The sequence below is a fragment of the Tyto alba genome, unplaced genomic scaffold, assembly GCF_018691265.1.
Source record: "Tyto alba isolate M040663 unplaced genomic scaffold, T.alba_DEE_v4.0 Super-Scaffold_41, whole genome shotgun sequence".
Classification (NCBI taxonomy): domain Eukaryota; kingdom Metazoa; phylum Chordata; class Aves; order Strigiformes; family Tytonidae; genus Tyto; species Tyto alba.
In genome coordinates this window covers 9267662-9281356 of record NW_024881317.1, presented here as the reverse complement: position 1 = coordinate 9281356, position 13695 = coordinate 9267662, and the positions used below count along the sequence as shown (strand labels likewise).

The following is a 13695-nucleotide window of genomic DNA, read 5'->3' as shown; positions in this document are numbered from 1 at the left end:
ATGGACAATACTGTTAAAGAGACATTGCCTATAGTTGTGCTTCAGCTTTAGAGCCACCCTTTTGCAATAGCAAGGAGGCAGACAGATTCATCAGACTAATTTACAATCCCCAGTTCAGTTGCAAAACCATGAAGAAGTAACTATGTGATTACCAGGTAAAACTGCACACATGAAATGCCCTGAAACAAAGGGATGTTTTGAGAATTGCTATCAGTTGCCTTTGAGTACCAGTGGTGAGAGCTGGAGCCTTCTGCCTGGCATAGGCACAGCTATGGTGAAAGGAATGGATACACCTGCATTTTAGTATCTTATAAACAGCCTTTCATTTGTATGGCTCTTAGGGCAAATCACTGTAGTTGTTTAACAACAAATGCCTGTTCAGGGCAGGGAGCGAAGGGTAAGATCTCCAGCTGGAATGGAGCCAGGATAAACATGAAAACAGAACTTACTTTAGCTCCTACCCCCTGCAGTAAGAGCCTTGGAAACTTGGAAGCTCCAAAGTACCAGTTCCTGAACAATGTATAAAGTATTGCATTCAGCAATGTTTTAGCAAGTTTCCTTCTGAATTACTGGTCTCATACATGTTTTGTAATGGAAACAGTTAACAGGAGAGTGGTCTGTATGAGATGTGCAAAGTAATCTTCTAATCTACTTATAGACAAGTCCTTAATATTAATACCGTGCTTGGCATGATATTTCAATAAATATGTGAGCCATTCAGGATTCCCAGGTGAGCGGAAAGAACAATCAAAGATCTAAAAACCATCTCTGGGGAGGGATCAAGTAAACTGGTTCTGTAGAGGAAAGGTGACTGGGGGAGGGTGTGAGAAGTCTTCAAATGTCTAAAAGGTTGTCTGCCAAGAGGAAGGCAATAAATTGGTCTCTAAATACATTTAGAAGGTAATATGTTTATACTGCAGCAAAGGGTCATTAAATCACACTTTTTCTGAACTGTAAGTAAAACAAAACACTAAATGGATTGCCCATGAAGGCAGTCCTTAAAAGGAAACTGGACAGACATCTGCCAGCAGTGGTTTAGGGGGTGCTGATCCTGCCAAAAGGCATGGAAATGAATTAGTTACCCATTCGGACCCCTCCCACATCTAAGTGTAAAGATGCTTTGCAGGTCTTTGGGGGTCTGGCTCATCCCCTCACTGTGATATATTAATAGGTATGGAGCAGACTGGAGACAAGGGTGTGAAACTGCAGCCCTGCACCCAGATGATCCAGTGAGCTCTAAATATTGCCTGAAGAAACATAGAAAGTGTTTCTGGTGTGGGGTGGAGTGGCAGGGGGTGGAGGCGTTGGTGCCTTTTCACTGCAGAACACGGGACTGGCACAGCCTTTGTCCCAGAGGAAGGGGAGGGGATGAGCGAAGGTGTTAGTAGTGCAAAGGCTGTGTTGTCTCTTGATCCCAACTCCAGCCAAGGCAGAGACAAGGTTGGCATGCCCCCTGCATATTTAGCAAGGCCAGTGGGGCTGGAAAAAGTCTCAGTGCCAAGAGAGCAAACTCTGAGCAGGCTGCTGCCCTTTGTCCTGCTGTCTGGAGAGCAGTGACCCACCCCGCTGCCAAGCTGGAGGCAGCCCAGGACATTTGTATGCCGCTGCACCCAGCCAGCAAGGCAGGCCTGTGAGCTTTGCAGAACGTGGGACTGGAAATGAACTTCAGGCTCTTCAGGAGGAAAGGGAGTATTTTCCTCCCATGCGTGGCTTTCCCACATCCCTGGGAAGCAATGCAGCCAGGAGCAGGGAGCCATGAGGCCATGCCGGGTGCACACCTCTGTGTCCTGCACAGGGGAGCTGGGCAGCTGCGGGTCTTCAAGGACTTGATTCTGCTGCTTGGGCCTCCACTGATGCTGAGCCACACGCCAAGGGTCTCCTTGCCTCATGCCGGGTGGTCCAGGACACACAGAACCTTCTGTCAGCAGGATCGCTCATCTGCACTGACCCCCTTGGTTATTGCTTTGTCCTCCTTCCACCATGTCAGCCTCTCCTCATCAGTGTGTCTCATCCTTGATCTCCATAGCCAATAACCAAAACCTATCATAGCTCCATACGGGTGGTGTCTTCTTTCTTTTCAATCAATACCACAAAGGGATTTTTTAATTACAATGTGAGTCAGCAGAGTGCCTCCCACACAGCAAAGCAGGCTGGCCATGGAAGAGCAGCAGGAGCGAGAGCATTGCTAGCAGGTCAGGGGAAGCAGTTGTTCCTCTCTGTGAAGCACTCGTGGGGCCACACTTGGGGAACCATGTTCTGTTTTGGCCCCACGAGCACAGGAGAGATCTTGACTAGAGACCAGCAGAGGATCATTGGGACAATAAGACATTTAGGGGCATGGAGCACATGCCATACCAGTGCAGACTGGAGCCCAAACCCTGCTCAGTGGTGCACAGAGCAAAGATAAGAGATGGCAGGCATGAATTGCAACAGAGAAAGTTCCAGCTGGACATAAAGAAAAAACAGTTTACTGTGAGTATGGTTAGCACACAGACTGGGCCCCAGAGAGATGGGAACTTTATCCTTGGAGATTTTCAAGACTGGACAGACCTTGAGCAGCCTGATCTCGAGGGTAGCCTGGCTTTGTGCAAGAGTTGGGTGAGGTGACCTCCAGAGATCACTTCCAACCTGATTTTTGTCTCATTTTCTGTCTACTCCAAGTGCCTAGAGCTTTCCTAATGCAGTTTCTGCCCTGAGCCTCAGTTGAAAGCCTCCTCACAAAACCTATCCATGAATTCTCTTAGAAACTGCAGACCTGGCCAAGGCAGATTGATTTATACAGACTGTGTCCCCCATGTCTGCCTTCTGCTCCTTTTGCTTAGTAAATTCCCCTGGGGAGAATTATGCTCTTTGTCTGTGTTGCATTTCCCAACAGAATAGGATCCTAGTCTACCACAAAGCATACCAGAGGCTACAGAAATACAGGAATGTTTTAATCTCTTAGGAAACCCTGTCTTACTCTTCACCTTCTCCCTGGCTGCTCATGATCCATTGCTTTTGAGGTGGTGAGGTCCAAGGGCAGCTTCTTTTCATCTTCTCTTGATGGAGAGGCATTAAACCCAGGTGCATCCCGGCTGTGCTGCAGCTTCTGGGCTCTGCAGGAAGACAAAGGAGGGGATTTTCCGCCGTCATCTGTTCCAAATTATGGTGGTTTCAGGGAGCTCTTTGGCCACTTTCCACTGCAACCAGCCAGCTCCCATACCCGCGCAACTGGGAGGTGGGGCCTCGTGGTGGTAGTGGCTGGGGCACGGTGCGTCACTCTCAGAGGACTCGGAGGAAGGGACAGTGCAGCCACCACCCTCTGCTCCTGCTCTGATAGGGACGGGCTGTCCCTCGGTGAGTAGCCTGTCCCCCACCAGGCACTCCGGGAAGGGGGGTGAGAGCAGAAATCACCTGCTCTCCCTAAATCTCCTGAATGTCATCTGCTGCTGAGAAAAGGGGATCTGTGCTGGGGATGGGAGCTGGAGGTGTGCTTTTGGGTGTCACCCAGCCAGGAGCAGTGGAGGTGGGTGATTTGTGGTGCTTATGCCCCCTGCACGGAGCTGGGGCTGTGCAGGGATGGGCACTGGCATCGTGAGCACCAGAGCTGCAGGGCAGATGCGTGGGAGGGGGATGCTGACCACAGCTGGGCAGCTCGCCACATCCTTACCTACAGCTCCTCTCTCTGCTCCTGCCCTGCCTTCTTACCCCTCCTCAGCCTGCATCTCTCAGCCTGACCCTCATGCACATTAACCAGCTTCTTGGTGGCTCTGAGTTTGCTTCACAGCTCTACCCGTGCCCTTTTTCCTGTTTTGTACTGTAGCTCCTCCAAACTAGATGCCTCTCAACTAATTTTTTGCATCTTTGGGTGTTAAGACACACTAGAAAGGGAAAGCTGTGTGGAGTCATTGGTTTTACAGTTTAACTGGTAAAAAAGTCAAGTGTTAGGCAATTCCAGCAGCCATTGCACCCACGGGAGGTGCATGTCTCAGCCCAGCTCCCAGCCCCGCTGTGCTCAGGGGGGTGCAGGAGTGAGTGGGGGGATCCCAAGCCCAGCCCTGCCTTTGCAGCAGGCTCTGCAGCTCCCAACTTTGCTCTGCAGGTGGATTCGTCACAATGACGGTGAAGAAAAATCAGACTCTGCAGAATGGAAGTACCAAGGTGGGTTCAGGAAGAGGGAGAGAGGGGAGGGCAGAGGTGTGCTAAGTGCCAGGTAGCACATGCTGACTCTGCTGAATTAATACAAGTCACATCACACTCTGTCCCACATGTCCCCCTGTTATCTTTATATGGATCTTTACCTGCAATAATATAGAGCATCCTCAGAGTGAAAGGATAAAACTTTTTGCTTGCTTGAAATTATATAGTTCAGAATCAAGAAAGTTAACCCTGAGCTGATACAAGCCCTCAGTGATACCTATTGGCAGTGCCCATCCTTCATCTATGTCCCCACTGTGGACCCCAAGCCCCCAGCAGTTGTGCTGCTGTGAGTGCAGCGCTGCTTGGAACAGCTGGAGCCCCTGGGATTGCTGAACTGCCAGATTTGTGAGGGCTGTCTCTGTGTCAAGATAAAATTAGCACAGTATAGCACAAAACATAGCTTTTCTCAAACATGCAGATTCACAGGCCAGTCATGGTCACAAGTGTGACAAGAAGCCAAATTCTGTCCCATGCAACCCAGAGAGCTCTTGCCTCGTGGCTTCTGTGATGAGCCAGCACTTGCCCTGGTTCTCCCTTGGAGCTGCAATGTCTCTCTGGTTTGTCTCACCTCCTATCAAATGTGCTCCTGTGTGCCCTCAGGGACAGACAGGACAGGGGTGCCACATAAACACCAGTCTTTGCTGGTCCAAGGACAGGAGCAAGGGCTGGGTCAGATGGAAGAAGCAGCAGAGCAGGGTGGAAAGCACGAGGGAGCACCTGGAGATTCGGGCCTGGGAGATGCAGGGAGTGGAGATCATCAGCCCCGTGTAAGATGCCATTAGTGTCCCTGCTCCTTCAGCGGCAGCAGCCAGACTGCTTGCTCATGGCCATGCTGTACGCAGTGTAGCTGGGAGACCCTCAATGGGGCCCAAGAAATGCCCTCCTCCTCTAGCATGGGCTGAGGTCCTCTGTGGTCGCAGCAACACACCAAGTGCCACCGGTGTGCAGATGATGGGGCATTCCTCGGGGAAAGGCTGTTGGCTAACCGATGGCCATCTGCCACGCACAGGAGAACGTGCTGCAGAGGGTCCTGCAGCTGCCGGTGGTGAGCTCGACCTGTGAAAGCCTCCAGCGGACCTACACCAGCACCAAGGAGGCCCACCCACTCGTGGCCTCGGTGTGCGAGGTCTACGAGCGGGGCATTCAGGGTGCCAGCGCCCTGGCCATGTGGAGCGTGGAGCCCGTGGTGCGCAGGCTGGAGCCCCAGTGTGAGTCCATGCGCTGGGGGGGACACAGCAGTGGGGAGCCCACCAGAGCCTCCCTTGGTGGGACAGCGCTGGCACTAGCACGTGCCTAGCACAGCCTGGGAGCTTTTCTTAAAACCCACTCCATGCTTTTGCCCAAGGCAGTCGCTGTGGCTAACAACCTCGCTTGCCGGGGCTTGGACCAACTGGAGGAGAAGATCCCTGCCCTTCAGTACCCTGTCGACAAGGTAAGTCAGTCAGAGGCAGGACAGTCTAGGATCCCTCTGCAGAGCCCACAGCATGTCTCCTTTGGTCTTGTTTCTGGACGGTGATGGGCTGCTGGGGGGGGAAACAGGGCAGCACCTCCAAGCAACAGCTCCTCCAGGGGCTCCTGCAGCCCAGGGGATGGTTGGGGCACTCCTAAATATGGGACAACAGTGTCCTATGTCCCATCCCTGCCAGGCTGGTGAGTGCCCTTCTTGGGGCTGTCTACCAGCATGGTCATGGCTGGGGTCCCCATGGTCCCTCCAGCTGTCCCATGGCACCCCAAGCACACCGGCAGGGCTGCTCTCCATCTCTCTGCCTGCAGCTCGCGTCTGAACTGAAGGGCACCATCTCCACCCCCCTCCAAAGTGCCAAAAGCACCATTGGCAACTCCATGGATAAGATCATGGAACTGGCAGCGGAGGGCTACGAGGCCACCAAGAGCACAGTGGAAACGACAGCAAGGTACACAAGGAGGAACTCGGTGAGCCAGATGGCAGCCGCAGGGGTTGACACAGCCCTGGGTGGGCTGGAGAAGCTGATGGAGTACCTGCTGCCGGAGGAGGACGAAGAAACAGGTAGTTCTGATGGCCAAATCCCCTCTGAGGGTGCCTGGCAAGGGCTGGCTATATGTGAGGTGACACCTCATTTGTGGCTGTCCCACCGGGATGTAAACCCCCTACTGCTCTTCTGCTTGTGCTTTTCTGCCTTTAGTTCAGAAGCCCAAAGAGACAAGTGGGTCAGCAGCAAAGGTCTCCCAGCAGCAGCCCAGTGCTCCCAGTGCTCCCAGTGCTCCCAGCACCCTGGGCCGGATCGGTGCCTTGGTTAGCACCGTCTCCCACCGCGCTTACCAGCAAACCACCCAAGGCCTCCAGCGTGCCAAAGCCAAAGGGCAGGAACTGGCCACCTGGATCCCCATCTTGGTGAGTGACAAAACCCACTTGCCGGGTTCCCACTCCCCCATACCTTCTTGCGGGCTGACTCTGCTTTTGGATGAGACATTTCAGGCTCCTTGGAGCACATCTGAGAGCAGAGTGGTGAGCACTGCTGTTTCCTCCCCGCCTCAGCAGGATGAGCCGGGGCTGGCAGTTCCCGCAGCATGTTCACACACAATCTTGTACCATATTAGTGGGACAAGTTATTTTTAGCCATCTCCCAATGTATATTGTTGATTTATGGCCTTGCCATAACATCCTTCCTAAAGCAAAAAGCCCCTGCAGAGGCCCAGAGAGGATGGGGAGGAGGAGGTGCCTCTCCCACCCAGTGATGCGGTGGAAACCCCTTCCCTGGCCTGTGCCAAAATCCCAGAGCTCCCAGCTGCCCTCAGGATTTCTTCCCACATGCATAAATGAACCCCTCTGCTCCCTCTGCACCCCAGGGCACCCGTGAAATGCTCAGGCTAAGCAGGGTGGGGTGGATGGGACCTGCCAGCTCCCTCCAAGCGGTGGCTTTTCGCTCCTCTTCAAGGGCAGCCTGGCCAAGCCGAGTGTACCCGAGGCACCACGGGTCCACGGTGATGGGCAGAGCACCACGGCCGGCTGGCTGAGCCGACGGCAGAGCAAGGTGCCAGAGCAAAAGCAGGAGAAGGCAGGGAAGAAAGACAGCAACGACACCAAAGAGGTATGGAGAAAACGGGGGCAGCAAGCCAGGGGTGCCCCAAAGCATCCTTGGGGACCAGTCCTCTGTCCCTGCTGAACCCTCAGCTGCAGCTTGGAGGAGACAAGGTTGGCAGGGGGGGTAGCCCCAGCAGCCCCTTTCCCTGACTCCCCAAAGCTGGAAGCTGTGGGCAGCCTCTGCATCAGGCAAGGTCACCCTTGGCTTGTATATTCAAGACTCCTTTGCTGTTGTGGGGGGGGTCAGCATCGAGCTCCCTACTGAGCCCCTGAACACCCCTAAAAGGTTCCCTCCGTGGTCCCAGCAGTGAGGGGCAGTGTGAGCTGGCGGGGCTGGGAATAGTCCCCAGCAGCGGCTCCACTGGGACATGGGGACGGGAAGCAGCAGGTCGGCGTCACTGCCCTTCGCCTCTGCCTGCAGCGGAAACGCAGCCCAGGGCAGAGGGTCCCTGGGGGGGGGGGGGACGAAGCCGGAGGGGAGGAGAAGCAGCAACCCTGCTGCAAGGGACCACAGTGGCTTTTGCAAAGCAGCGAGCTGAAAGCTCTCAGGCTTTGAGCTGCAGAGGGGATGGAGAGCCGGGGCTGGTGGCTGATCTGATTTCTCTTGGCAGGCAGGGGATGACCCCGGGCTGGTGGGCAGCGTGGCTCACAACCTGCAAACCGCCTGCGCCTCCGGCATCTCCAGCGTGAAGAAGGTCCCGGCTGTGGCCTGGGACGCAGCGGAGGGGTTGATCCTCTTCACACCCCGCAGGCTGTCCAAGGCCATGGAGACGATGGATGCTCTCGGGGGGACACTCGTCAGTGCTCCCAAGCATCTGCTGGGCACCCTGTACAGCTACGTGCCGGTGAGTTTGTCCCCAGCTAGGTCCTGTCCATCTGCAGCAAATCCCATTTTGCTCAACCTCCTCTCACAAAATCCCCATAGCTCTGCCAGGAGGTACCAGGGTGGGAAGATGGGGTGCTGTGATGACACCTCAGTCCCACCCTCCTGAGCATCCTCCCAAGCCATGACAGCAAGTCCCCCCCATAGATCCAGCAGATCAGCCAGTGGTGGCACCTTCACGTGATTCATGCCCAAGCCAGGGTGTGACCACAAAATCCTGGGAAGGTGGAAGTTTGGGCTGAGACTGTGTCCCCAATCCACTGCTCCCCTGGGACCATCTCTCCACTGCAATTGCCCGGGGGCTGGAGCCACTCACTCCCCTCTGCTAGAGACCCCTCTGGGGGCAAATTGGCTTGTCTTGAAGTTCCCCTAGTTTTGAGGAGGCTGTGTAGAACAGGGAGAGCCAGGCTGGCAGGCAGGTACAGCCTGGCTGGGTGCTCACCCCATCTCTCAGCTCCGCAGGCAGTCAGTGAAGGAAGAGGAGGCAGCTGGAGGCAGCAAGCCCAGCCCGGAGACAGAGCAGAAGGAGGAGGATGCCAAGCCTGCCACCCCCACTGCTGAGGAGAAATCTCAGCTGAGGGGTGACTGGCGGCTGTACCGCGGCCATCACCCCCTCTCCTTCCTGGGGCTCGAGGACCCCCTCTTCCTGCGGCACAACCTCTACCGCAGCCCTGCCTTTGAGCCCGAGTGCCCCCTCCCACGGAAATCTGCCTTCGCCCCCTACAACAGGCGCGTAAGCGAGGGCTCCTACCGCTTCAGCCCCGAGGCCATGTACAGCCGGGCTTACTACAGCAACCTCTACAGTCCTGCCTTCAAGAAAGACTGAGCCAGTGGGGAGGACGAATGCACCCCGGCCCCGTCTAATGCCCCTCCCAGCACGCTTTGCCCAGGCCCCTGCCAGCCGCCCACACACACCCATGTACAGGGACAGGAGCTCGAGGTGGTAGACATGCCATGGGAAGTCTTCTTCTGGAGTGCATGGGGGTCAGGATGGGGAAGTAAAGGCTGCCAAAAGCCCTGTCAGTGGAAGGAGAAGGTAGGAGGAGGTGGGACCAGAGAGACGAAGGAGATGTGGAAAGAGCAATGAGACCAAAAAAGAGAAAAAGGGACCAGCCAGGCCTGGCACTGGGCTGCCCTGGTCCCTGTTGAGCAGATAGTGTGGACTTAGATGGGCTACATGTTAAGAACAGCACTGAGACAGAGCAGAGAGGACAGCAAAGCCGTCAAACATCACCACAGCAAGCCTGGTTCCCCATCCTTCCTCCCTCCACCCTGCCTTGCAGGGCCTGTCCCTGGCCACAGATTGCTCCTCAATGGAGGAGCTGAAGGACCCCACCGACCAGCAGAACTCAGAAAGCCCTGGGCACCCAGCCCCAGCTGATGGTGGGACGGATGGTGGGGTCAGGAAGAAGACTGGTGAGAACAGTTGGAGCTCCTGGAGCCCCTCTTTCCCGCAGGACTGCCTGGCTTCCCGCGACATCTTGTTGTATCCACTGCAGTAATAAACCTTCCCGACCTGCCACTTGCCTCAGCTGCCTTACAAGAGTGAGCCACCAAAATGAGGGAGCAGAGTGGGGTGAGACACCCAACCCAGGGCCAAGGGAACAAGTATGGGAAACTCATCCTAGGCTCGGTGACGCAGGAACAGTGGGTGCTCGTGCCCACCACACTACGTGTCTCTTCCCCTGCCCCGAGTACAAATTCACAGCTCCAAGGAGCTGGGGCTTCCTGCCAAAGATGATTTATTGCATTTCCAGAAGAACACAGCAGACAAATCAGTGTCTGTACCGCACATACAAACTCTCTTCCAACACACTGCTTTCCCAGGCACACAGAGGGAAGGGTTGGGGGAGAGGCAGGGAAAAACCTCCCAGCAGCAGCAGGGTTCAGCAATGAGGCCAGCAACCCCTTTCCCCACCTCCTCTCCTCCCCGGGGACAGGCAGCCTTGCAAGAGGAGCAGCTTGGGAAGGCGCACGGTGTGATCCCCATCCTGGGAATGAGCCATGAGCCTGCATTTTCCCAGGCAGAGCCGGTATGGCGCTTGCACAAGGGAAACGGCTGCGTTCGCTGAAAGGCTGTGGGAGAGAGGACCATGAGCAAGATGGTTGAAAAGCAAGGTGGGCGGGATGGGAGGCAGCAGCCCTCACCAAGGTCCTCTGGGGTTGGCAGGTGCCGCAGGCTCTGGACACTCTGACACAATGATGCACACATGGGAACGGCCAGTGGCTCCCCAGTGGAGAAACCCCCACCCTGCCAGCTCATGGGTGCTCCAGGGTTACTGGAGAGGACACTGATGAGCGTTAAATGGCAATAAGGATCCAGGGTAAGAGCAGGGGGACAGGGAGCTCAGTGGACACACAGAAGCGGCATGTCCTCCCTGCTCACCGACAGCCCAGGCAGCTCTTGCCAAAGGAGCTGGGGATGACGCTGCCTAGAGCTGTGGCAAAATCACCTGGTGGTTTCCAGTGGCGGAGTACGGAAGGAGAAAGCAGAAAGCACCTAAAAAGCTGGTACAGCAAAGAGTAGAGGTTCTGCCCCGTCACTGAGCCAAGAGGAAAGCACTACAGCCCTCGGCTGCACTGGCTGGGTATGGCAGGACACCCAGACCCCATCATGAAGAGGACAGCAAGGAACCCGTCATACTTATGGAAACACACACACCATCTCCATGGGCACCAAGGGAAGAGGCTTGGTCCAGGCAGCACAGAGAGAAGCAGCACCCATGCCGTAGCTCAGAGGGAGTCCGTTCGCTTACGAGCAAACACAGCTGACATGGTCTTGACGATCCCACGGATCCCCGTACCCTTTCTCAGTGCCAGTTTGGTGTCAGGGATGCGCTCTGCCAGCCCATGGAAGACCATGAGGGCCCCGTGATAAGCCTCGGCTGCAGAGACCTCGTAGAAACCACAGTCTAAAGAGAGGGCCAGGAGCCGACCCTCCTCGCTGGACACCTCCCGTTGGTGGTGTAGGTCCCGTTTGTTGCCCACAATGACGATGGGCACCTTCTCCTGGCTCTGCCCCTCCTTGGCTGCCTTGATGAACTGAATTTTGAGGGGCAGGATGTTGAAGCTGGCACGGTCGCAGATGCTGTAGACCAGCACAAAGCTGTCTGCCCACTGGATTCGCTTCTCTGAGGAGCCCTCATCTGCCTGCTCCTGGGGAAAAAGAAAAGGAAAGGGGTTTTTTTATGCAGCTGTAGGTGCTAACAGCATGGGAACCTCAGAATAGCACTTAGCACAGTCCTGTGCTCAATCTCAGCTGGTAATATTAGTGCTTCAGCTCTAATGTCCTCAGCCAAAGGAGCAGGGGCTACAGTGACTATTGCTACCCTGCCAGCAACACTGCTGCCCTGCGCTCTGCAGGCAAGAAGGGTTCAGTCGCCTACAAACAATCAGACATGAGAACTTTGCTCAGCTGGAGCTCCCAGCCTGCAGTTCCTCATACATAACTTTTAGTAGAGGTTTTTTTGTCCCTGGGGTGAAAACAGGTGGCAGGAGCAGACCCCTCTCACCTGGGAATTGGGGAAATCCCAGATGTGGAAGAGAATCTCTCGGCCATCCACAGTCAGGTTGTGGCTGTAGATGAATTCTGCCAAAAAAAAAAAAAAAAAAACCAAAAAAATCATCATCTTCACAGACCCAAGAGATAGCTCCTTCAACCCAGATCTCCTCCTCCTGGGGACAAGCCCATCACGTCCACCCTGGCAAGGTCCAGGGGCTCTTTTCGTACAGCAACAATCACTTGGAGCACGGTGGCCTCCACAGCTGTGACTGCCCCACTCTGCCTCCACCTCCGTGCTCAGTCCAGGGACACTGGTCCCACCAGCTGACACCCAGCACCTTTTGCACCCCAGAGAAGCAGTTCTGGAGCAAAAAGATGGGTCACTGAACAAATGCAACCATTGAGCCCCCCAGGAGCAGGTAAAGGCTCTGGTGAAAGGCAGGAGAGGATGAAAAGCAATGAAATCCCACGGGCAGAAGCAGACTCGCCTCCTAACCCCCATCCCTAACAGGAACCAGCCTGGCCCTGGCCTGGCACTCACCCATGTCTCCGTACTCCCCAATAAAGCGCCGGGTCAGGAAACGCACAGTCAGAGCTGCAGAGGGAAGGATAAGAATAAGAATAACCCTAAACCTGAAGGATTTTCCTTTTTAAATCCAGAGCAAAGTCAGGCACCATCCTCCCATAAACTCCCACCAGCAGGAATGACCTCTGGTTTTCTCCCAGCCACCAGCAGGTCTGCGAGCGGAGGAGAGGCGCAGCGTGAACCGGAGCACCAGCAAATTGCAGCTCCGTGGAAAACACCTTCCCCCGTGGCTCACCTGCTGCTTACAAGGTTGTGCTCAGCTTCCCCACCTCGAACCACGGCTGCACCCAAAAGCTCTGCCCCATCTCACCATCTTGCTCCACAGGGCTGCTCTCTGCAGCTTGTTCTCCAAGTGCCACTGCTGTTTTCAGCCTTTTTTCGGGGGAGAGAAATGGGTCTCCCTGCCAGGGAACCCCCCTGCTCCCAGCTCACGGTCGGTTCTTACCCGATTTCCCCACGTTGTCTGCTCCCATAACGAGGACGTTTGCTTCCATCTTCAGGGTGGTGGGGCCCGGCATCTCCACGAGGGCAGAGTGGTCGGGGGTGAAGCTGGTGCTCCGGCGCAGCGGGAGCCGGAGCCCCATGCTGAGCACAGCCGTGCCTCGCCGGCGATGCCGGCGGCGTGTGCGACTCCTCTCCGCGCAGCCGAGGAGCCAGCGCTTCCCACGGCACCCAGGGGACCCGAGAGGGCCATATCCCTCCCTCCCACCGCCCCCCTGCAGCCGCAGGGGCGGTGCAGCGGGAGCTGCAGGCGGCCAGATGAAAAACTTTTATGTTATCACTCAGATCATCCCAAACATATGTCAGTGCCCAGAGCTGGCCCTGCCAGCCCCCAGCGCGGCTGGGAAGCACTGTCTGTCTGCACCAGCTGCTCCTCAAAGTGCATCCCAGGAGGCTGCCCGCGCCCACGCCTCGAGCACGTCGCCCCTTGGCAGGGCCACGCAGCCCCTTGTCTCTTCCCCACGGTGACCATGGACCTTCCCCACGGTGATCGCGGAAACGCCTCGGAGGAGCGTCTCACAAGCTGCGGACCGTCTCGTGGATGGTGGAGCGTTGTCTGACGAGCACTGGAGCCCCTCACGAGTGATGGAGCGTCGTCTCGCAAGGGGTGGGAGCATCTCACAGGTGGTAGAGCATTGTCCGACGAGCAGCAGAGCACCACCTCACAAGCGGTGAAGCGCTGTCTCACGAGCGATGGAGCATCTCGCAGGTGATGGAGCGTTGCCTCACGAGTGACGGGTCACCCCGGGGAGAGATGGAGTCTCTTGTGAGCGACACAGCATCTCACGAGCGATGCAGCGTCTCGGGACCCCCCCCCCCCCCCAACCCCTTGCCCCCGACCTGCCGCACCGCCTCTGCAGCCCACCCGTGTCCCCCTCCCCACTCCCCACACCACGGCAGCCCCCACCGCCCGCTCCTCGCCCTCCCTCCCCCAGGGCCTCTCTGCCCGCGGGGCGGTGAGGACGGGCCCGCGCTGAGCCGCT

At 56.2% G+C, this 13695-nt stretch overlaps 2 protein-coding genes across 2 annotated transcripts; one reads left to right on the top strand and one right to left on the bottom strand.

Annotated features, from left to right (window-relative positions):
• The first annotated feature begins 3275 nt into the window (after positions 1–3275).
• PLIN1 (perilipin 1) lies at positions 3276–9643 on the top strand. The gene is made up of 9 exons (XM_032983013.2): positions 3276–3336; positions 4082–4140; positions 5189–5387; positions 5529–5611; positions 5953–6205; positions 6342–6550; positions 7095–7247; positions 7852–8085; positions 8578–9643. Exons 2-9 carry the CDS (start codon positions 4096–4098, stop codon positions 8947–8949), a joined length of 1548 nt encoding a protein of 515 aa, XP_032838904.2. The 5' UTR covers positions 3276–3336; positions 4082–4095; the 3' UTR covers positions 8950–9643.
• Positions 9644–9848: 205 nt separating this feature from the next.
• LOC104369362 (ras-related and estrogen-regulated growth inhibitor-like protein) lies at positions 9849–13544 on the bottom strand. Its single transcript, XM_009976862.3, is given in 6 exon segments — positions 9849–11279; positions 11636–11712; positions 12167–12220; positions 12657–12795; positions 12797–12844; positions 12846–13544. Coding segments are annotated over 6 exon segments (801 nt in total). The 5' UTR covers positions 12906–13544; the 3' UTR covers positions 9849–10856.
• Between the last annotated feature and the right edge of the window lie 151 nt (positions 13545–13695).